This window comes from Oculina patagonica, chromosome 4 (genome assembly GCF_052425735.1).
Source record: "Oculina patagonica isolate OP01 chromosome 4, crgOcupat, whole genome shotgun sequence".
In the NCBI taxonomy this organism is placed as follows: Eukaryota; Metazoa; Cnidaria; class Anthozoa; order Scleractinia; family Oculinidae; genus Oculina; species Oculina patagonica.
In genome coordinates this window covers 32,722,925-32,747,694 of record NC_135761.1, presented here as the reverse complement: position 1 = coordinate 32,747,694, position 24,770 = coordinate 32,722,925, and the positions used below count along the sequence as shown (strand labels likewise).

Here is a 24,770-nt window from a genome sequence, read left to right as displayed (position 1 = left end):
TTGTGGCGTGACAGTGAATACATCTACCTGGAAACAATATAATACATCCGGTTATAAGCCCCCCCCCCCCTTGGATATAAGCCGCGGTTGGTTAAATCACTCTCCAGTGGATGGCGATTTATCCATTGGATAGCGTAGCTTGTTTTACTTAACAACTATTTACCAAAGTGGAGGTGGCTAGTGGCGGATATTTACTGAGCCGCGAAGCCGCTTCTAATTTCTGAGTTTTTTGCATACTTTATTTCTCGAAAACGAAGCATAAACCAGCGACAAAAACTTCGGAACAATGTTCCTCGTGTAAAAGGAAGTTGGCATGCCAAAATTCAGCCATTTTTGAGCACTTTCAAAAATGGCCAAAAAACCAATGTGCGTTTATTGCTCTTGCCCCTTCAGTTGTCTATAATGGACACAAAAGGGTGCATGCCCTGAAATTTCAGTCTGTGGCGCTACCTAACAGTATCATAGCATATATGTATGGACCTGTAGGTGGGTAATTCATTTTATCAAATTTTAACCAATACCTAAAGAGTCTTGTTTAAAACTCAAATTTTGCAGTGTTATAAATTTCAGAAGGCAAGAAGCATGATGCCAGCATGTTGTGTGATTCTGGACTACTTCAGCAGCTTCAGTGGTATGCTCGTCCTCCAGCAGGACATCCTATGTGCATATATGGGGACCCTGCATACCCCTTAAGGCTACAACTTCAAGCCCCTTTTAGAAATGTAGTTCTCACAGCACAAATGCAGGCACTTAATTCTTCAATGAACTCAGTCAGGAGTTGTGTGGAGTGGCTCTTTGGTGATATAGTAAATTACTTTAAATTAATTGATTTTAAGAAAAACCTGAAGATTGGCCTAAGTAACATTGGAAAAGGTTACATAGTATGTGCTGTGTTACAAAATGCTCTTACATGTTTATATGGCAATCTCACCTCAGAGTTTTTTTATTTACAACCACCCACACTACAGAACTATTTCGCATAAGAATGTACTACGTTTTGATGGCAATGTTCAAAAAGCAGTTTTGTGAGTTAATTATATAAAACCCACCACAACGAAAGAACAATTACTGGCTTTTATTGCTGTTACAATATATGTAAACAACAAAGAACACAAAAGAGATTTCCATCCCAAAATGCTATCAAGCTTTTTAAATTTAACTAGTTGTTATAACTTCAAGAGGTGACATGGATCACATATATATGTGTGCGTGTAGAAATAAGTATAAACAAGCAATCTGAAGTAAACACTAAAGTATATGACTCTAAAATGCTGTCATGTCAACATGTAACTCTTATTTTTCTGCAATTTTTTGCATGAGGCCAAGCATCAGACTCATGAGTTGATTGCTCTGTTGTTGCTGCTGTTGTTGATTAGCAAGTGTTAGTTCATAAAGCCTTGTTTGTCGCTCGTGCTCCTCCCTTCTCGCTTTCTGATCTTCCTGTTTCATTGCCATTTAAATGTTTGCCTCAGAAACTCGATTGTATCATTTCCACCTTTTCTTGACCTTTTCTTTTTCGGCTCTGACGAACCCTCGCCTTCTCCTTTCCGTTTCATCGCTTCACTCAGCTTTTCACACGCCCTCTTTCGGACCTCCTCTCCCATCACTCTGTCTTCCTCCCTCTTTTTCTTGTTATTCAGCAATAATATATCTTGTTCTTCCACTGCTTCTCGTTGATCTTCTCGAGGGCTTGGTCCAGCTCTGTTTCCTTTACTTCTACTCCACTATCTCTCCATTCCTTCTGCATTCTTGCACGGTACCTGTCCAGTAAAAGCTTAAGATGCTCCCGCACCGATTTCTTTGTGACAAAAATCTCAATATAGCGTGTGAATCTTTCAACTGTCTTCGCCTTGTGTTAATATGGTTCCAATAACAATACCTCCCGAGCAAGAGCAATGTCGTGGTTGTTTGTCCATTCCATTGACATACTAAAGGAAGAGAAAGTAAAATTTAAATAAAACCTTTGGCGCCATTTTTATCACATTTTTGTCCAGGATTGAACGCAAGTATTGTTTAATAAGTACTTTGTAACGGCACCCATGTGGCTTATCTTGTGTCACGCCTGTCACGTTTGCGTGACGATTCTAGTTTGTGTCATTACTGTTGTCATTACCCTCAAGCATGCGCTTTAGTCAGTTTAGTTTGTTCAACCATGCGGTGCCTTTTTGCAGCCCGGAAAGGCATAAGTTTTCTGTCGTTTCTTGCATTGTATTTTTTCCCCTTTTTTTCTTGCCACTTACCGCATTATGTTATTTTTACAGTTTTGACAGCTTTACTTTGCAATAAAGTTTGTTCAAGCCACATGGGCCTTTGTCGTTTCAATTAACAGCACCCGCGCTGGTACAGTCAAAAGCCTGGTTTGAGAATTGTTTATATTGTTAGTCAAAGTCCCTCAACTACTTCTCCAAGCTGGATAAACATCTTCGAAAGATGACCAAAAAAGGTTGGCAATTAACGTTCGAGACACAAAGGAAAGCAGCCTTGGACCACAAGAGAAAATTCAATCGTAAGCTTCTTCTGTTTGAAAAATTAATCGCCGAGTCAAGAAGCTGCGACGCCAACAGGAGTGAATTACAAACACTTAAAGTTTTGGCAGAAAATACATCGCAAGAATTCGTCGATTGTTTGACCTTAACTTCTGACACAGGGGACATAAGTACAATTACCAGCAAACAACAAGATTTACATGTGTCATGGGAGAAAATTCCAACCAAAGCATTACATCGTCTGGATTATTTGGATTCGCGAGACGAAACAAAATCAAACTCATCACACGGATCTCGTGGTCAAACTTCTCACAGAGATCTGAAAAGAGCTATTCGTCCTGCAAAGATGCCTTGCTTGGCGCCACTGCTAAACGAAATAAGAGAAATTATTCAACTCAACAGTGCAAAATGTCAGTGATGAAGATGACGACGTGGACACCAGTCATGTCAGAAAATCCATTGAAGCCACGAGAAGTGATGTTGCAGCTATTAAGCAACAGCTGCAAAATGTTTTAATAAACCAGTCAAACATCCTTGATACGTTGACGAAATGGTCGTCTGCACCGGCAAGTAGTGCACCACCAACAAACCCATTTTTTAACCTGCCGCCCCTTCTTGATCTACCATTCAATCCGCCTATGTTGTCACCAGATACGGGAACCCCACAACTTTTCTGCCCATCCCTGCAGCCAACATTCCAAACATTAAGTACGTCTCAGGTTCCTATTGGGCAAGATACGTCCAGTATGTTTAATTTCCCCAGCCTGTGTTCTCGTGCATCGTGTTCCCCAACCAGTTTCTGGTTTATGCAATGAGTTTACTTCCCTTCCTTATCTACTGATAGTCTAGTAGGCTAGTGCTAAATTTTGTGGAAATCGTTACAAACCGGACAAAAGCACCAAACTTGGCATACAAAGACTTTTGACCATGCCATTTCCAAAAATCCAATGCTCCAAAAAAATATTTTCACTTGGAGGGGAATGTGACGTCATTTGTTACGTCGCACTAAATGTTCTTGACTGATGTTATAGGAAGATAAACAAAATTCGGGTAAAGATTTGCTGCCCCTTATGCATACAGAAAAGTAAAAACCTAAATATAAATTTAAAAACGTGAGATTTAAAAAAAAAATGTTTTAAAAATTGTTAAGGTTCCTGGTGCCTTTACCCAAATGCGTATCATTTAAGGTTTCTTTAATTAGCCTTAGTGTCATATTTTTTTATGAATTAGATGCCAATAATGTAATCGTGTAAACAAATATATTTGCTTGTGGTAGATTTAGCTCGCTGGCGAATTTAAATAATGCCATGTGCCTGCATAACATCAGCGAATGTTGAAAAAACTACATGATAAGGAACATTTGCGATTTAACTTGTGTGTGATTGGATTGCTGAAGCAGGGCAAGTGGCACGATAATTTTGAACTTTTTTCAAATAAAAACCAACAATGCAAAAACAAAAAAATAAAATAAATCTGCTGTGCATATCCTGAGGAAAGAGGAAGTATCTGTAGGGCTCTCCTTGGAGGAGTATGTTGAAGTTCGTTCTTTAGTGTGCAGCACCAGACACAAACAATCTTGGGTAAATTGTTATGGGATTGTTTCGGTATAAGGATTTTTGCGGTTGAAGTCAGCATTTGAAATGGAATTTCCAGATGCAACCTGTTGTATTTATTGTTGTACTGTAGTTGTCACATGCAATTCATTGTTAATATTGTTATGGACATTTTGTTACTATTACTTAAAGTGGATTATGGTTGACCTCATGCTCGACATGATTAAACGAGCTGAGATTTTTTTGTTTCTCCTCGTCTTGATTAATTTGAAGATATTCTCATCACCGTATCAAAACAGTAACTAGAACACAACCTATAAATCTTCGCATGCACAAAGGAGGATGCTCCAAATGCCAAGAGGCAGCCTTGGGATTGAAAAGGAAAGCTGAGGCAGCTACTCCATCTTCTTGGTGGAAAAGCAATCACTCTTGAACCAGTGGATTAAGTGCGAAACAGTAGAGCCATCATTGCCACTTACAACAGAAACTATTAACAGTCTTCTTAACCTAGCAGAGTCTGATGCAGAGAGAAAACGCCTTAAGTTTGCTGTAGTTAGCACAACTGGTCTGTCTTACAAAAAGGCGAAAGCAAAGTTTGGGCTGAGTGACATTGCCACAACAGTATTTCAAGTAAGGCAAGCATTAGATGAAGTGCCAGCCTTCCATGAAGCAATTGAAAACAGTGCAAAAGTAAAAGACAACAAAGTTCAAGTTCGTGTGAGACACTAAAACAGGAACACTGCACTGAAAAAAAGAGGTACAGCTGACTGTCTTGAGGAAAAATGGAAAAAAAGAAGAAAGACACTTATTACACTATACCAAGCAGAAGTTGCAAGTACACAGAATATATCAGATGGAAAACAATGACATTGACATATGAAAGCTCATTGACATTCATGAATTTACAGGAGAAAGGGTTTTAGATCTGAGGGGAAGAGAGTTGTCCAAAGTTTCTGAAGCTGTTACTGACCTGACTGATGTGCAGGAACTTAAGTTGTCATATAATAACTTGACAAAATTACTAACAAGTGTTAATGCTGTCCTGTCATTTAAATTCAATATACAAATACTCATATTTCCACAGAACAGTCAAAGCCCGGAACTGTTTACCTGTGCATGTCAGAAAGTCTGAGTCCCTTTCTGAATTCAAAGTTAGATAAGAAACAGTCTTTATTTTCTAACTTCGTACCAGAAGAAAGTTGTCAAATCTTGTTGATTAGTTTTATGGAAACTGATGCAATAATGTCTACATCATTTTAAAAAATCGATTCAAAACGGTAGATTTAGTCTTATAAAGTTACAAAAGGAATACAGTTTTCATTTACAAATTAAATCGCTGCTTTGGTCATGAGAGCTATCATTTGTTGGCTAGTTGTATTGGTTATATCTTCTTTTTTATTTTCAGTCTTGAAGACAATTCAAAGAAGGTGTTTCTCACTTGCATATTTTTTTTTTCATGAATTTTTGAAGTTCCCTAGTATAAAATTGAAAAATATTGTAATTAAATTACAATTTCAGCTAAACAACAAGAGCAGCTCGAGAAACACCGGCACCTTTACAACAGCATTAATTCGTATTCACAAGAAATCGCCGCCACAGTAAAAGACCTCAACCCGGTGACCGTCTTAAAAACAGCAATTCAGTTGCACCAAAGACAGCCCAGACGAGAGAGACACCTCAGCACATCAAGCACTGCGATAGTCACTACTTTCTCCCTAACGGCTCAAGCACATCTGTCTCCTTTGCCAGTTGTTCCGACTCAGCAGCACTTTACTCAGAAGTTGGAAAACTTAAAAAAAGGTCTTGCCATTCGAAAATGACATAAAATTAGCCTCCCTTCTTGCTCGAGCACAAGGGGATATGGATGCAGTCGTTCAAGAAATCTTGGACTCGTCTAATGATCCGGAAGTTGAGCACTCTCACAATGCAGCAGGTGAAGCAGAGAATCTAAGAATCATCGACCTTACAGGCCTGGACCATGGCGAGAAATACTTCATCAAAACCACGATGGCAAAGTCCGCATAAAGAATCAAGTAACTGGCGAGCATGCCAATTGAAACAGCAGCATTGAGAGATATTACCGTCGAAGAAAACGATGCAGGGAAAGGTAATTTTAATTTATAGTCTTTTCATTAGCCAGAGAAAAGTGCAACAAAGGTAAATGTTATCAAAAGTATGGAAGAGAATAGATATTCGCAACAACTCTTGACCATGCAGCATGTAAACCCGTGTAAGTGCCCTTACTGCTTTAAAAGTATTTCCACTGACCAACAAGGCAATTTTTGTAACTTCTGTGGAGGAATTTTCCCAAAAAATTACATGAGGTGGTAAAAATTAATGTCGCAACAAGTATCATATACATGTGTATTTCAGCTTTCATAACATGACTCGAGAATCAGAAATAAAGAAAAAATAAACCAAATGTTCACTGTATATTTGTGCTTGTCCATTTGGTGTTTTTTTTGTGTGTTTTGCTTTAGACTAATCTCCTTTTAGGAATAGAAGCAAATAGACCTCAGCCGTCCCTTGACTAGCAGCAACTATTTGGTAACAGTATATACTTTTATTATATGACTAGCTCCGTGAGCGGTCAAGATGAAACAAAATTTGTGCTCTGATTGGCTACCCGAGCGGTCAAGATGGAGCCATCTTGACCGCTCGGGATCGCCCGCTGTGCTCCCGCAAGCGAAAAAACTTTTCAGTTCCGTCGACGCTAAACTACAAAAAGCTTTTCCGTCGTAAACTTGAGCTATGAAACCATTTACCGAAAAAACACAAATATTTTCTGCCTGTTTCTAGCGAAAGAGAGTCCAATTACAAAGAAATAGGTCTTGAAGCGAACGAGAACAAACTAATTAAACATCAAATAATAATGAGTTTCGTGAATTTTATTTGCCACAACAACCAGCTATAAGCTTAAATACAAAAATTAAAATGCAAAGCGACTTGAAGACATGATATCGGTTTTGTTCGGCGGAAAAGGTAGAGAAGTCAGTGACATACCTGAAGAATAAACAATTCAGCAAACTTGTCGTTTGTGTAAATCTTGATTGAAATCTTGATGGAGAAAGCGGTCGGCACGGCCAACCATTCAGGCACTGTAAGCTTTTAAAACATCTTCTCGCCGAAGCCTTTTTACGCTCACGTCGAAAAAAGTTGTGTCGAACATTTAAATCAATAATGTGGGAGAGTTCAAGCTCTTCCCGTGAATTTATAAGTCCCAAACGCTTTCAACAATCACAATTTCAATATTCAGCTCGTGTCACCGTGTCGGCAGGTTTGCACCACTAAAGCGCCAGAAGCGAGCAAATACTCTGCAAAACGTCCAATAATCAAATGCTGGCAACCAGATAGAATGGACATTCTTGTTTTAAGGCTTCAAACTCAGCGTCGATTTGCAAGTTTAGTATCCTTTTGAGGGATAAAAAGAGGCGAATTTCGCTGTTGTCGCGTCGTTTTACTTTGTCTCGATTCATTCAAGAATTTGACAGTCAGTCATTAAACTTTTAAACCAATGAAATGATTTTAGCGCGCCCCATTGAATGTGCATGCAACTGGCTTCCTTTTCAGTACTCCAAAAAAGTCATATAATAAATCCTTTATTGACCAAGCTTGTTCGGTCAAGAAGGCAGGATATTGGCCTCGTTCTTTTTTTTTTTGCGTGTTTATGGACCTCGACTTCGTCTCAGTCCATAAACACGCAAAAAAAGAACTTGGCCAATATCCTGCCATCTTGACCTCACGCTTGGCCAATAACCCATATGTACAGCAACTGTTTCATGGTCGGAGGAAATTCGCTCAAACTGATCAGTGGTTATAATGGAATGTTGTTTTCTAGAAGGTGCGGTTCCATGTCAAGTTTAATTAAATGCCGTTCCTAATATGTATGTTTAAATGTCACGAGAGAAACAATGGCAAAAAGCGTTCGACAAAACAATGGAAGTCAAATAAAACTAAGTTACGACCTAATTGAACTAGGCCAATCCAATTGCATCGAATAAGCTACCAAATTTTATAGAATAAGCCAATCCGAGCCAACTGCATTTTTGTCCTGAATGTCCCACCATACATTCTGCTCTTTTCTCCACGAGTTGTTGCAGAATGTAGCAGCACATTTCAGTGCCATTTTGTTTCACGCTTGAAAGTGACGTCCATTGTGTTACCGAGTGGGGCACTTCAAGCAACAGCAAGACTTGGTCAGCATTTCGTGTCTGGTATTCGCATTTGAATGAGATAAGGTCACTAGTTGATGTGCCATTTGTGGCACTTACTGGGACTGCCACACAACAAACAAAGGACAAAATTTTTGGCCTTTTGGAATTGAGGAAGCCAAAAGAAATAACTGAGAGCCCAAACAAAATTAATTTGAGATATACAGTAGCAGATGCGGAAATGAAAAAAATACTTGGAAACTCTGTGCCAATTGTAGAAAACTGCTGTTGTCTGATCAACGAGTTAAAACTGAAAGGAAAAGGTACCGCAAGGTCGATCATCTACTGGCAAAGTGTGAAACAATGTGCTTATTTATTTAGCATGTTTGAACTTGAGCTTGGCCTATCTATGTACAATGGGGAAATAGATTCTTGAAATCGACATGTGCAGATGATTCATTCTGGCAGTCCAGAAAGTGTAAATTGCAGACAGCAGCAAACCTCAACACATTCTAATTGCAACCACTGCCTATGAAATGGGTGTCAACTGCAAGGAACTGCGACAGGTGATACACTTTGGCCCATCAAAGTCTATTGACCCTTACCTGCAGGAGAGTGGACAGTGTGGACGACATGGCAAGCAGTGATACCATTCTTTTGTACTATGGTATCAATGCCAAAGTAGCAGATGCCAAAATGAAAAAAATACTTAGAGTCATCTACCTGCCAAAGGCAGTTTATTTTGAAGCACTTTGGCATTAACAACTTGGAATGCCCACCTGGACATTCCTGCTGTGGCATCTGCGCAAATTCATGTCAGTGTCTTGGTAGCTGCTGTGACATGGATTTGTATTTGCCAGTTGGTAATTCAGACAAGGAAGCACAAGAAAGTACAATATCGGATTAACAGTTGTTAACACTTAAGAAAGAAATTAATGCCCTGAAGAAGTCAATTGTGAGAGAAGGCATTGTTGCCACAGAGCAGCAAAATGCTTTGAAGCTAGCATGCCACACAAACCCACTGGAATTTGGCACCCATCAAGTCCAGCAAGCCATTGACAATGCAGGCTCTTATCTTTACTATTTCAAGTGTAGTGTAGTATGCTGATGTGAGGCAAAGGAAACATGCACTTTCTATTTTGAAAATTTTCCAGTCAATTTCAATGATGTGGAGGTGCCAATGAGGACTTCTGACTCGGAGGATTTTTCATTCGACCAAAGCACTGATGAATGAATGGAACTTTGCAATTACCAGTCTTTCATGGAATTGGTGGTTCAGTTACCTTAACACGCCGCCAATCAGTCTGGGAATAAAATTCAACACTGACCATCTGTAATTAAATGCTTGATGCCAAAATTAAGGAGCTCAAAAAAAGAAGGACAGCAAAATACAACCCACAAGCCAACGATAAAAGAGGAAGAGCTGAGGAAGCTAAAAACCAGTGACCACCAGGTGCCAAGGTGATTCACGGGAAATTCTACGCTGCCGTAGATGTTGACCAAGGCCTGCCCACAGAGACATTTTAAAGAGATCAAGGGGCAACGAAACACTACATAGCGTTCATTCCACCGAGAAGAGAAGTAATCTAAAGGTAAGTGATTTATTGTGCTACTGTGAGCACTGTGTACTGGAGAGTTATGACGCTTGTGCCAATCAGCACTATGTGAGCAACTGGGAGGAGATGGCCATAGAAAGGGAGGCAGGCCATGGTCGTCAACAGCCAACCAAGGCAGTTGTCGCCGAGCAATGAGAATGATGAAGGACCTTGCTTGCGAGGGGTCTACTGTTACAATTGCATCTGGAGACGTAGGAGAGGAGTACTATTTTGAAAGTACGAGTGATGGCAGTGAGAAGCTCAAAAATGAATCTACAGATAAATGGGGCAACAACTTCCCACCCGGTGCCAAGGTGATTCACTGCAAATTCTACGCCGCCGTAGATGTTGACCAAGGGGCATACAACTTAAACGAGGAAAAGTTGGCCTTTGTCTATGCTGCCACTATCCGGAATATTTGTTGTGACCTTGCCATTAAGCAAGTTCGTGGAAAAGACATCTTCTATGTCTCAGAGGAGCAGCACCTCGATATTTAGACGCCCTTTAGTCCAGGCAATTTATCGCCTAAAATAGGTCAACCTGTTACTAATTGCAACAGAAGGTTTTTTAACGCCTTTTGATCCAGGAACATGTCCTCTATAACATATCAAAAGTCTCTGAAAATCTGAGCAGGGGAAGGTGACTAAAAACGAGCTTTATAAGAACCCTGTATCGACCCTGAAAAATGCAGCATGGAAACGAGGCTCCTGTGCTATCTGCTGTGTCGACTGAGTTCAATGCCACGTGCAACATGGGCAAGCAGAGAAAGAAAGATTTTTTTGTGTTTTCCTGATAGGTAAGTCAAATTACATGTATCTTAGATCGGATAATTGCTTAAATAAGATTCTTAAATCTATACAAATACACAAAGCTTGTACCAAGCTTCTGTGCTGTTGCTTATCCGTTTGAGAGATTTAGCATAGGAATTTGTCTTCCGCTAGCAAAGTTTTTTAAGCTAAAAAAATGGATTTTATGTTCTAAGGTAATGCAGTTCAAATAATGTGTTATGTGACCTGATTAGTGAATCCAAATTAAGGCTTTAACTCAGTGCGGGTAGAACTTAATTTAAATTCGGATTTACAGAGTAGCAAAAAATGCTAATTTCTCCGAATGAAAACAAAAACAACCAGGAAATAAAAAGTTAAAAAAGACATGCTAAAACTATTTACATCAATTATAATAATAATAATCAAAAATTATAAAATCTATATACATGAATCAGACGATAGACAATAATTTAAAATAATGCGTTATCTTTTTTCATAACTTAAAATCTCTGAATGAAAAACTTTCCTAAAATAAAAATTTATCCGAACAATATATGCGCTTTGAACACAAAACAATTTGCCTGAAATTCATTTTTACTGAAGACTTAATTTGGCGGGAATAGAACCAAACTTTAACAAAAAGAAAGCCAAATATAGCACATTTACGAAATCAACCTAGACGTTTTCGAGTACCACAAAGCTGTAAATAATATTGAGATTGATTGTGTGAAAAAAGCGCTCTTAATTCTTTATTTCAGAAAACACGATTCTCGACTATGGATGACACAGAAAGCTGTATTATTTGTAAAAAAAACTTTGACGGCGCGGGCGAGGTCGTAACGCTAAGAGAAAAGGGAAGCGCGGGAATAAATCGGGCGAGCACAGAGAGAAATGATTCAATCACTACGGTTCCTGGGCAGCAGGTTCATCACAACTGCCGGCGAGAGTATTGTCTGCCAAGTAACATCCAGCGAGCCAAAAAAATGCTTACGTCTGAAACAACTAGTAATCGTCGCTCTCTAACTCGCCAAGCAGAACAATGTTTCTCATTCAAAACTGACTGTTTCTTTTGTGGCACCAAAGTTGAGTTCGGGGAACAGAGAAAAAGACTGGGGGAAGCGTTCAGGGTTACGACAGTTGAAATGAAAGACACGCTATTGAAAATTTGTTCAGAGAGAGAGGACGAGTGGTCTGACACGATAAGAGCTAGGCTTCTAAATGTTCATGATTTGCCTTCTGCTGGCGCAGTTTACCACCAGACATGCAGTGTAAACTTCCGCACAAAGAGGAAATTACCTAAAGTTTATGAAGTAAATGAGGAATCGGCTGTCAAAAAGAGGAAAGTTGGTCGTCCCCAGGATGAAGAAAAATGCGAGGCCTTTTTCAAAGTTACGAAGTTTCTTGAAGAAAATGACGACGAGCAGTTAACAGTGAGCGATCTAGTGGAGAAAATGGAAGAATATTTGAGTGACACAAATAGCGAAGCTTACGGACGGCAGCACATGAAAACCAAACTTCTTGAGTATTTTGGAGAAAAGATCGTGATAACGGATATTAACGGTAAGCCGAACGTTGTAACCTTTCGAACCACTGCGGCTGCGATTTTGCAAGAGTTCTACATACAGAAGGATGACGTGGATATCAAAGAACAAGAAATGAACATTATTAAAACAGCAGCTAAGCTGATAAAAAAAGACCTCAAATCACTTGCGACCTCAAGTGGCAACTACCCCACGATAGACACCGATGCCGAATCTCATGTCCAGTTTCTTCCTGCCACACTTTCTGCATTTCTGGGAGTTCTCGTCTCGGAAAAAAATAATTCTTTAAAGGTAGCGTCAATCGGGCAGGCCATTGTTCAAGCTGCGCGGCCACGTGTCGTTATCGCACCTTTACAGATTGGGCTTGCAGTTCAGTTGCACCACAACTTCGCCTCGCGCTTCCTTATTGACACCTTGCATCACCATGGGTTTTGTTCGTCATACCAAGAAGTGCAAATGTTCAACCAGAATGCTGCGCTTAGCCAGGGAACTAATATAGCGTCTTTTAATGGCGAGTTTGTCCAATACGCGGCCGACAACGTTGACCACAACACTAGGACACTCGATGGAAATAATACCTTTCACGGTATGGGCATGATCGCAGTTGTTACGCCTGGCACTAAACATAATTGTAATGTCCCACGACGCAAAGTTACTGCTGAAGAAATCTCGACAACTGGAAGGGTAGAGATTTATCCATGTGGACCCAGTCAGGTGAACGTGGAGATCAAATACAATGACGTGGTTCTCGTACGAGCGGAAGACCCCACTTCTAATCTTGATGTCCTGTGGAAAGTATCTCTACTGTTTGGCACCCCGCGTCCATCTTGGAGTGGCATGATGCAATCTGTTCACGAAGGAAGGCACCAGGGCAAGTCTTCAATTATGTTCCTTCCCATGATTGATATGAATCCGAGCGATGTCACGTGTGTCTCTTCCACCCTGAACTTTGTATCTGAGCATGCCAAGGAACACGGAATTGCCAATCCCATCATCACATTTGATCAGCCTTTGTGGTTAAAGGCCTTTAACATAATACAGTGTGAACCAGCTGACAGCGATTTACGCAAAGTGATCGTGCGTCTTGGTGCTTTTCACGCGGAGATGAGTTTTCTTGGAAGTATTGGCCACCTGATGGCGGGGTCCGGTTTAAGAGAAGTTCTGGAACTGATTTATGCGTCTAATGCGGTAGACCATATATTGACCGGAAAAGCAATTGCTCGGGCTGTTCGTGCACACCTCATCGTAGACGCCGCTTTGAATGCGCTACTGTATTCGGAAGCTCTGGAAGTACCCATACCGCACTTACAACACACAGGTAATAGCCATTTATTTATAAAGCGTATCTGGCTTAGTTGTCATTACTTATTTTCTTGTTATTTTTTTTTTATCTTGCAGTTTCTGAAGAAAATGCCATAATTTGTGATGCGAGCGGCGAAGATACAGCGAACATAGACAATGAGACTGAGCAGCGAGGTAAAATTAACACTTTATACTTTATACTTATACACTTTTACATGTCACTCAAAGTAGACAACAATTATATCAGATTATTTAACTTTTTATCATTTCAGGTAATGAGAGTACTGTTGCATCTGAAACAGCTGATGAAATGTCCGAGTCATGTATCGCCTCCCCTCATACAGAAAGCACTCATAACAGTAAGTATTTAAAGTCAATTCTTTTACTTCGTCAAGCGTTGCTAAAATATAGAGAAAATGCAATAAGACAATTTAATTTAATATTGCAGGCCACCAGCATCGTTTGGAGCCGATGCCTGAAGACATCCACTCGCAGGTTGGAGTTTCAAAGCTTGAAGAGGCGCGTGCATTGTTTGATAAGTTGACAGGAAAGAAAGTCTCAGCTGAAGATGCAAGCACAGCAGATGTTCTAAGCGACATTCAAGAATGCGTACGCAGAAAGAAAGACTTCCTCGCTGAGAAAAGCCGCACTGCAGCGCTTTGGATTCAGTACCTAGAAATGGTGGACATTTTGCACTCCTTTATCAAAGCAGAGCGAACAGCTAATTGGGAACTCCACCTCGAGGCATTGACAAGAATGCTGCCATATCTCGCTGCCTATGGCCACAACTTGTACGTTAAGTGCGCACGACTATACCTACAGTCAATGACGGACCTCCAAACGAAACATCCCGATGTCTACCGAAACCTCGCTTCCGGTCTCCACGTGGCAAGAAGGAGTGATAGGTTTTGGGCCGGATTGTCGATTGACCTAACCATCGAGCAGGTACTCATGAGAAGTTTGAAGACGAGCGGAGGCTTGACAAGAGGAAGGGGACTAACGGAGCAGCAACGTCTTATCTGGCTATTATCTATGCCTGCCTGCGCCGAAACAAACCAGAGAATGCAAGAGTTGACGGGAGTACAGTTTAATTCGGGCGAGCAAAACAAAGATATGTCCAAGGCAAGACAGGCAAGAGACATGAAAGACACAATGACCACCCTCAGTTCTCTGGCTTCACATAACCCTTTCTCTCCCGACAGCGACTGTCTAAGAAACATCATGAATGGCGTAAATGCCGATAGCAGTGTCAATGCTGATGAAGCCAAATATGTCGGTGAAAAGATCCTGTCCTCAATGAATGGGAAAAGCCCCACGGATTACACATTCAAGCGAAGTTCCCAGGCAGTCACTATGTCATCGAAGTCCTCTGTGAAGATTAACAATGATCAAGTACAAGTTGACCCGCAACTTTTATTTCAGCGACTGATCATGGCCTGTGATAACTCCCAACTTGCGGAATTATTTCGATACGAGCTCTGCACTTATCCCACATCTCTTTTCGACTCCCCATTAACGCTGAGACAGCCTCAAAAACCAGCGCTAGCGGACGCACTGTGGGCGAAGCTTTCACCAGAGGCCAAGACGCAGCCCGAAGGAAATGTCCAATATGTATTGGATGGAGGTGCCCTTCTCCACAGAGTCCCTTGGCCGAGAGGTTCTCCGACTTACAAAGAAGTGTGCGACTTGTATTGCAGTTACGTGCGGAGGAAATACGGAAGAGCGATAGTGGTATTTGACGGGTATGACGAGATGTCAACTAAAGCTATGACACAGCAGAGGCGCGCATCAGGGAAGGTTGCTGCCACTGTCACCTTTACAGAAAGCATGTCTATCACGTTGAAGAAAGACACCTTTCTCTCTAACCCCAAGAACAAGCAACGCTTTCTGATGATGCTGAGTCAGGCTCTGCAGAATGCAGACTGCGTGACACACCACTCCGATGGTGATGCCGATCTACTTATAGTGAAAACTGCCGTAGAGTCTGCCCGAACGAAGACCACGGTTCTTGTAGGGGACGACACAGATTTGCTAGTTCTCTTGTGCTATCATGCTTCTGAAGAAGGATGTGATCTCTATTTTAGACCAGAGCCAAAGGCAAACGCGAGACTGGCAAAGGTTTGGCATATGAAGAAAGTCAAAGATCAGCTGGGTGGGGAAGTTTGCAGAAATCTCCTGTTTCTTCACGCCATGACCGGATGCGACACCACTTCGCGCCTGTATGGAGTTGGCAAGGCAACGGCGCTGAAGAAATTCGAGAATGTACCATGCTTCAGAGAGCAAGCTAACACGTTTAGCTGCCGTTCGGCTGTATCTGACGTTGTTGCTGCTGGCGAAAAAGCACTCGTGTCACTTTGCGGTGGAAAGCCAGGGGTTGGTCTTGACTCTCTCAGGTATCAGCGGTACTTTGAGAAACTTGCAACAAAGACATCTCATATACAGCCACAGAATCTCCCCCCAAGTGCAGCAGCGGCTCGATTCCACAGCCTGCGCGTCTATCTACAAGTAAAGCAGTGGCAGGGGGAGGATGCAGAAATGTCGATCGAGGACTGGGGATGGAAAGTAATTGGCGATCAACTGGTTCCTGTTGCAACGGACCTCCCGCCTGCGCCAGAATCGCTTCTACAGTTAATCAGATGCAACTGTTTGTCTGACTGCCGCACTATGAGGTGCATCTGCCGCAAGAATGGTATGCAGTGTTCTCCAGCCTGTGGCCAGTGCAAAGGATCCGCGTGCACTAACTGTACCACCGCCCTGGACTACGAAAGTGAAGATTCAGAAGATTTACTTGTATAGCATGTGTAGATTACAATTCAAGAATGACTCTATCGCTAGCGTGGAGATATTTAAACTGAGTGATAAACATGTCTTGGCCACTGTAAACTTTCGAATAACAGCATTTTAAAAAATGCTCTTTTATGGGTCTTTATGTTAAGATTGAGGCCCGAGAAACATTGTATTAAGAGTATGTTCTTAATTTTAAAGAAAAGCCATGATTAATACCAATAAAACAGCCGTAAACAGCAACTTCCTGTTCATAGCCTCGTTTTCATGTTGCAGCGGAAAGCGAGTTATACGTTGATCGTATTTGGAGGTGTTCCCACACTTGAATCTTTAGAGACTTTTAGTATGTTATTGTATAGGTTATTTCTAACTAGTTTACGTTGAGAAAGCTTCTGTTGCAATTAGTAGTAGGTCTGATTACAAAATGCCTGGACTACTTGAGGAATTTTGATTTTACAATTCTTCAATCAAGGTGTCTCAAATCAGTTTTTTCTGCCTGCCTTACATTTTCAGTAAGTGTTTTAGTAATCTGTATAACGACAATCAGATAGATATAAAATTTGATATAAAATAAGGTGTTGCTCGATCTCTTGAGCTTATACAGTAAAATGACGTAAAAGTGGAATAATTATTATACACGGTTTTTGCATGGTAGAAAAACTGATAAGAGACACCTTGAGCTTATGATCTCCTTTACATGAATTGGCTGCCGTTCAAAATCGTGCAGACGCCGACAACATCAGTATATGCATTGTCCGGTCTGTATCATGTGTGCGCAATGTGTAAAACGCGTGCGCATGACGCCCCCGAGGGTGTTTAGGTCTCTTTCAAAGTTTGGCTGTTTACGGACCAGAAGCTTGCATGCAATTTTAAAAATCTTTTACAACCTTGTTTTTTTTACCAGTGTTTGTAGAACCTTTTCCTGCCTTAAAGTAGGAAAATTTTACTGCGTTTCGAATCTTAAAGTCCTTTATATAGTTGGTAGGTTTCAAAGTTCGTGCGAGACACTGAAACAGGAACATTGCACTGAAAAAAGAGAGGTACAGCGGAAAGTCTAGAGGCAAATGGAAGAAAGAAGAAAGACACTAATTACACTATACCAAGCAGAAGTTGCAAGTACACAGTATAAATCAAATGGAAAACATTGACATTGACATTTCAGCAGAGGAGCTGAAGAAGCTCATTGATATTCATGAATTTACAGGAAAAAGGGTTTTAGATCTGAGGGGAAGAGTTGTCCAAAGTTTCTGAAGCTGTTACTCACCTGACTGATGTACAGGAGCTTACGTTGTCACATAATAACTTGAGAAAATTACCAACAAGTATTAATGCTGACCTGTCATTTAAAATTCAGTATACAAAAACAAATATTCTGAAATACTCCTATTTCCACAGAACAGTCAAAGCCTGGAACTGTTTACCTGTGCGTGTCAAAAAGTCTGAGTCTATTTCTTAAAAGACTTTGTTTGTAAGGCTTATTTTTTCAACGAGATACTAAATTAACTTAATTTTTCTTTATTATTATTATTTTTATCATTACTATAGAGGTGGTAAAAATTAATGTCGCAACAAGTATCATATACATGTGCGTTTCCGCTGTCATAACATGACATGAGAATCAGCTATAAAGTAAAAATGAACCACACGTTTACTGTACATTTGTGCTTGTCCATTTTGTGTCGTTTTTCTTGTGTTTTGATTTAGACTAATCTCCTTTTGGGAATAGAAGCTAATAGACCTCAGCCGTCCCTTGACTAGCAGCAACTAATTTGGGTAACAGTATGTACTTGTACAGTAACTGTTTCATGGTCCGAGGAAAATCGCTCTTACTGAACAGGGGTTATAATGGAATGTTGTTTTCTAGAAGGTGCGGTTCCATGTCAAGTTTGATTCAATGCCGTTCCGAATATGTACGTTTAAATGTCATGAGAGAAACAATGGCAAAAAGCGTTCGACAAAACAATGGAAGTCAAATAAAACTAAGTTATGACCTAATTGAACTAAGCCAATCCAATTGCATCGAATAAGCTACCAAATTTTATAGAATAAGCCAATCCGAGTTAACTGCATTTTTGTCCTGAATGTCCCACCATACATTCTGCTCTATTCTCCATGAGTTGTTGCAAAATGTAGCAGCACATTTCAGTGCCATTTTGTTTCACGCTCGAAAGTGACGTCCATTGTGTTACCGAGTGGTGCACTTCAAGCAACAACAAGACTTGGTCAGCATTTCTGTCTGGTATTCGCATTTGAATGAGATACGATCACTAGTTGATGTGCCATTTGTGGCACTTACTGGGACTGCCACACAACAAACAAAGGACAAAATTTTTGGCCTTTTGGAATTGAGGAAGCCAAAAGAAATAACCGAGAGCCCAAACAAAATTAATGTGAGATATACAGTAGCAGATGCGGAAATGAAAAAATACTTGGTAACTCTGTGCCCATTGTAGAAAACTTCTGTTGTCTGAGGAACGAGTTAAAACTGAAAGGAAAAGGTACCACAAGGTCGATCATCTACTGCCAAACTGTGAAACAATGTGCTTATTTATTTAGCATGTTTGAACTAGAGCTTGGCCTATCTATGTACGATGGGGAAGTAGATCCTCAAAATCGACTTGGGCAGATGATTCATTCTGGCAGTCCAGAAAGTGTAAACGGCCATGTACTGTGCCAGTTTGCAGACAGCAGCAAACCTCAACGCATTCTAATTGCAACCATTGCCTATGAAATGGGAATCAAATGCAAGGGAGTGCGACGGGAGATACACTTTGCTCCATCCAAGTCTATTGACGCTTACCTGCAGGAGAGTGGACAGTGTGGACGAGATGGCAAGCAGTGATACCATTCTGTTGTACAATGGTATTAATGCCAAAGTAGCAGATGCGGAAATGAAAAATACTTAGAGTCATCTACCTGCCAAAGACAGTTTATTTTGAAGCACTTTGGCATTAACAACTTCGAATGCCCACCTGGACATTCGTGCTGTGGCATCTGCGCAAATTCATGTCAGTGTCTTGGTAGCTGCTGTGACATGGATTTGTATTTGCCAATTGGTAATTCAGAGGAGGAAGCACAAGAAAGCACAATATCGGATGAACAGTTGTTAACACTTAAGAAAGAACTTAATGCCCTGAAGAAGTCAATTGTGAGAGAAGGCATTGTTGCCACAGAGCAGCAAAATGCTTTGAAGCTAGCATGCCACACAAAACCACTGGAATTTGGCACCCATCAAGTCCAGCAAGCCATTGACAATGCAGGCTCTTATCTTTACTATTTCAAGTGTAGTTAAGTATGCTGATGTGAGGCAAGGGAAACATGCACTTTCTATTTTGAAAATTTTCCAGTCAATTTCAATGATGTGGAGGTGCCAGTGAGGATTTCTGACTCGGAGGATTTTTCATTCAACCAAAGCACTGATATAGAACTTTGCAATTACCAGTCTGCATAGAATTGGTGGTGCAGTTACCTTAACACGCCACCAATCAGTCTGGGAATAAAATTCAACACTAACCCTAGTTTTGTCCTCTCTAATTAAATGCTTGATGCCAAAATTAAGGAGCTCAAAAAAGAAGGCCAGCAACATACAACCCACAAGCCAGCGATAGAAAAGGAAGAGCTGAGGAAGCTAAAACCAGTGAAGTATTTCTACTCACCAAGCCACTGTCACTTTTGAGAAATGTCTCGTTCCTCGTTTCTCTTTTTTAGTGTTGTCGTGCTTGCAAGGGGTCTACTGTTGCAATTGCATCTGGACACATAGAAGGGGAGTACTACCTTTTGAAAGTATGAGTGATGGCAGCGAGAAGCTCAAAAAATGAATCTACAGATAAATGGAGCAACACCTTCCCACCAGGTGCCGAGATGATTCACGGCAAATTCTATGCTGCCGTAGATGTTGACCATGGGGCATACAACTTAAACAAGGAAAAGGTGGCCTTTGTCTATGCTGCCACTTTCTGGAATATTTGTTGTGACCTTGCCATTAAGCAAGTTTGTGGTGAAGACTTCTTCTATGTCTCAGAGGAGCAGCACCTCGATATTTAGACGCCCTTGAGGAATTTCAATTTACAATTCTTCAATCAAGGTGTCTCAAATCAGTTTTTTCTGCCATGCCTTTCATTTCCAGTAAGTGTTTTAGTAATCTGTATAACGACAATCAGATAGATATAAAATTTGATATAAAATAAGATGTTGCTCAATCTCTCGAGCTTATACAATAAAATGACGTAAAAGTGGAATAATTATTATACACGGTTTTTGCATGGTAGAAAAACTGATAAGGGACACCTTGAGCTTATGATCTCCTTTACACGAATTGGCTGCTGTTCAAAATCTTGCAGACGCCGACAACATCGGTATATGCATTGTCCGGTCTGTATCATGTGCTGAAATGTGCAAAACTCGTGCGGATGACTCCCCCGAGGGTGTTTAGGTCTCTTTCAAAGTTTGGCTGTTTACGGACCAGAAGCTTGCATGCAATTTTAAAAGTCTTTTACAACTTTGTTTTTTACCTGTGTTTGTAGACCCTTGGCCTGCCTTAAAGTAGGAAAATTTAACTGCCTTTCGAATCTTAAAATCCTTTATATAGTTTGTAGGTTTCAAAGTTCGTGCGAGACACTGAAACAGGAACACTGCACTGAAAAAAGAGAGGTACAGCTGACAGTCTAGAGGCAAATGGAAGAAAGAAGAAAGACACTGATTACACTATACCAAGCAGAAGTTGCAAGTACACAGAATATATCAGATGGAAAACAATGACATTGACATTTCAGCAGAGGAGCTGAGGAAGCTCATTGATATTCATGAATTTACAGGAAAAAGGGTTTTAGATCTGAGTGTAAGAGTTGTCCAAAGTTTCTGAAGCTGTTACTCACCTGACTGATGTACAGGAACTTAGGTTGTCATATAACTTGAGAAAATTACCAACAAGTATTAATGCTGACCTGTCAACTAAAATTCATTATACAAAAACAAATATTCTGTAATACACCTATTTCCACAGAACAGTCAAAGCCGGGAACCTGTGCATGTCAAAAAGTCTGAGTCCCTTTCTTAATTCAAAACACTTTGTAAGGCTTATTTTTATCAACTAGATACTAAATTAACTTAATTTTTCTTTTTTATTATTATTTTTATCATTACTATAGATTTATATTTAAATTTTCTGAGGGTTTTGGTGGCCATTTGTAAGGGAACTTGTTTTTGTTTTTCGTCTTCCCCTCGGCTTTGTATAGTATGTATGTTTGAGGAAATGATTAAACTAAAGACAAAGTGTTCCTGTGTGTCACTGAAGAGTGAAACTGAAAGTGATGATGGTGGTGATGTTCAAAGTGATCATGCAAATTCCGTACATAATGGCAGTAAAGGTGATGCAGAGAGTAGTGGGGAAGGAACTGACACACCAGTTTCAGTTATCAGATGAACATTACAAGCATGTCAACTCTGCGATATCTTTTGCAAGTGCAACTTTACTGGTTGGAGTTTGTTTGTGTGTTGCAGGGTTTAATGCCAAATGTTGGAGAACAGGGCAATTGCCTTTTCTTCAACTCAGTGATTAGAAGAGCGAGTAATAGAACAGTCCGACAAGTATACCTTCTGGAAAAAAGACGCCAAGAAATGGAGCATGAAATAGATGGTGGAATGATTGTGTCAGATTCTGATTCAGATTGTGTTGAAGAGTGGAACCGTGTACGTGATCCTCTTGATGAAGCTGGGCTGCAATTTATCAAGAAGAAGAGGGCAGCGATCCGCAGAAAACCAACAAGGGAACTGAACAAGTGTGTTGCTGAAAAGCGTTATTTCAGAAGAAGGAGGAGCAAGAGAGTTGGGAGAATACACCCTGACATTGGCCAAACAATTGAAGACTGTATTCAGAAGCGTGGTGTGGGGGCCGATATGTGGCGGAGAACTGGTGTATTGACATTTGATGGCAACAAGTATGAAGGGAAGAAGGTCAACAATGAGATCCTTTTAAAGAATTTAAGTTCCGCCATGGACGTTTACATCAGCTGTGTCAACCAAAGTCCATGTGCAGCAAATTCCGAGAGGAGCAAGTCGAGACCATAGAAATATAGCAATCAAAACCAATTCTACCATTGTGCCAGCTCCACATTCAACCCCTAGCAGAACTACAGTAGTCCTTTGCAAACGACCAGAAGGTGTCCCAGAGTGGGTGCTAGAAACTCTACAAGAACTTCAAGAGTCGAATCATGTATAAGGATGTTTGCCTGCTACCTGAACCTGAATATGACCAGGTGCCAAGAGGAGTTGCAAAGACGACTCTGGTCCAGCGTATTCTCTACGTGGACGCCTTTAGGCTAGACAAGATCTGGAGTGAGGGCCGCCTTTATATGAAGTTGGTGTCCTTGTTCAAAGAAGCCCTAAACCGCTCGAGTTGTGAGGACATTGGTTAAGCTAGTGCTTTCTACCCAGGGGGAGGGGGGCATTCTTTAGGAGCATTCGTTAGAAAAACGGAGGGGGGGGGAAGCTACAGTAATCTTATTGGGTTCTAAGTAAAAGGTTTGTAGCCCCTCCCGTGTGAATTTAATTTAATGAATAACAATTCCTCCTAGTAAAGTTCCAACTTTTGTACCCCCCCCCCCACCACCACTACGATAAATAGATATTTCACAAATTTTAGTTAATTATATGTCGTGTATCTTTAACAGGAAGCACTCAAACAGTGTGGTATTACCCAAAAATTGATTCTATAATGTTTTTTGGTAAAAAAAAAAAACAGGGCGTCAAATTTCCCAGACTTTTCGGATTTTAAGACAAAATGATTAACTGCAACAAAACGACGAAAACATCGAAGTTTACTTTCGCTCTTTGTAGCTTGAAATCGTTCTTATTGATACTAAGAAGAAAATTGTCTTCTGACAACAAACCCACAGCTAAATGTTTTTCGATAATTAAAGGCAAAAAGTATACCATAGCAAAAACAGGGGTGGTATCGCGGAATAGCACGAGTACCGTAAACATTCGTAGTCACAGTGAATGGACAAATGACAAAATGCTTTAGCATGTGACCTAATTTTTGTTTCTTGGATGGTCAAATGCCCCACCTGGTGGGCAACGTTTTGCGTCAAATTCTCGGCTATACGGAGCTAACCTCCAAGTCAAAATTTCACCAACAACTGTAGATTTTACATACAACAGAGTTTTTGATGACAACAAAATGACTATTGATGAGATCCTTCAAAATGCCATTCTCTATGACAAAGTACTGTAGATATCAGAGTCAAGATGCTGACAAAACCAGAAGAAAAAAACAACACTCATTATAAATGGCAAAAGAAAAATGAAAGTAGATTGCCTTGTTGCAGATCATACAAACAACATCAAACTTACCCTTTGGGAAAATGCAATTGACATGTGTCAAGCAGCAAAATGCTACCAATTTGAAAATCTCACAGTCGATGTTTTCGATGATCAGAAATTTTTAAACTCAAGTGAACAAACCAAGGTCACTCAAATCAATGAGATTGAAAACGTAAACCTTAACAGCCTGCAAATAAGACTCTTTAATTACAGGAAACATTGTAAGTGTATATATCAAGAAAAATTACAGTTATTTGGTTTGTAATCGCAATTTTAATACTGATCTTAATCCTGATGACGAAGTTGTAAATAACTAATGACAAGATAACCCAATTATTAAAAGGTTAAAGTATGATAAAACTATTTCACTGAATGGTGGAATAACCACAATGTCAGCAATATTAATGTTCATTTTCACTCCAGTTTCTTCCATTAAATTGATTTTACTATCCTAACCTATCAATTCAACCTGATGAAATCCTTTCAAACCAACACAATACAATTAATAATACACTTCACTAAAAACAACGAATTAAATCTCATCATTCCACCATTCTTTCGAATACAGTCACCCATTAAACTGTAATTTTTACCCACCATAATCAACAACAATCTTGTTCTCAAACTATTTCATTTGAAATTCTTCTTACAACTGTGGAGGGGAAAATAACGAAAAGAAAGATAAAAAAGTTCACTGAAAGATAAACTTTCAAACAACAAACATTTAAAGATGCTTGTATTGGAAAAAGGTGTCTGTAAATGAAAGTGAGATGTCCTTGATGACATACTCCATGACATAATAAGAAAGATGCCCACAACAAACATAAAAAGATGCCTATATATACTTTAAATGGCAAAAAGATATCACTTGCAATAAAAGTGGGATGACCTCAAGCATATTGATAATATACATACAATCACAGCTGACCAAAGCATAATATATTTGCATATAAATTGGGTCCTGTCTGTGGCTTGAAAAATGACCATGTCCCTTTTAATAAGAAATTAAAATATGCCCCCACTGGCAACCTACATATTAAATAAATTCAACCACAAATGGCACTTTCTCACCTGACACAAGTATATATCAAGCTAATCTACCATATTCAATAATTAAATTCATATAATTAGTCTACTTTCCAGAGATTTCTACAAAATTAATGTTGGTACCATCTAAAAGAGAACCTTATAATATTACCTCATATTCATTCTACAGTTTTAAACCAAAATTATTTTGCTAACAGCCACTCTCACAATTCTGGAAAAACGCC

The 24,770-nt window shown here is 40.0% G+C and overlaps 3 protein-coding genes and 1 pseudogene across 3 annotated transcripts in view; 2 read left to right on the top strand and 2 right to left on the bottom strand.

The window, feature by feature from the left end:
* LOC144652173 (uncharacterized) overlaps positions 1–24,770 on the bottom strand; it is a 279,392-nt gene that overhangs the window by 61,173 nt on the left and 193,449 nt on the right. The window lies entirely within an intron of this gene.
* Positions 471–1,227, top strand: LOC144648680 (uncharacterized). The gene is made up of 2 exons (XM_078508177.1): positions 471–486; positions 571–1,227. Exons 1-2 carry the CDS (start codon positions 471–473, stop codon positions 981–983), a joined length of 429 nt encoding a protein of 142 aa, XP_078364303.1. The 3' UTR covers positions 984–1,227.
* Positions 1,294–1,927, bottom strand: LOC144648338 (uncharacterized; annotated as a pseudogene).
* On the top strand, positions 14,152–16,191 carry LOC144648337 (uncharacterized). The gene has a single exon (XM_078507932.1). It carries the CDS (start codon positions 14,152–14,154, stop codon positions 16,189–16,191), a length of 2,040 nt encoding a protein of 679 aa, XP_078364058.1.

Excerpts from the sequence above, each read along its gene's own strand:
- LOC144648337 (XM_078507932.1), top strand. The coding sequence starts at position 14,152 with ATGCTGCCATATCTCGCTGCCTATGGCCACAACTTGTACGTTAAGTGC.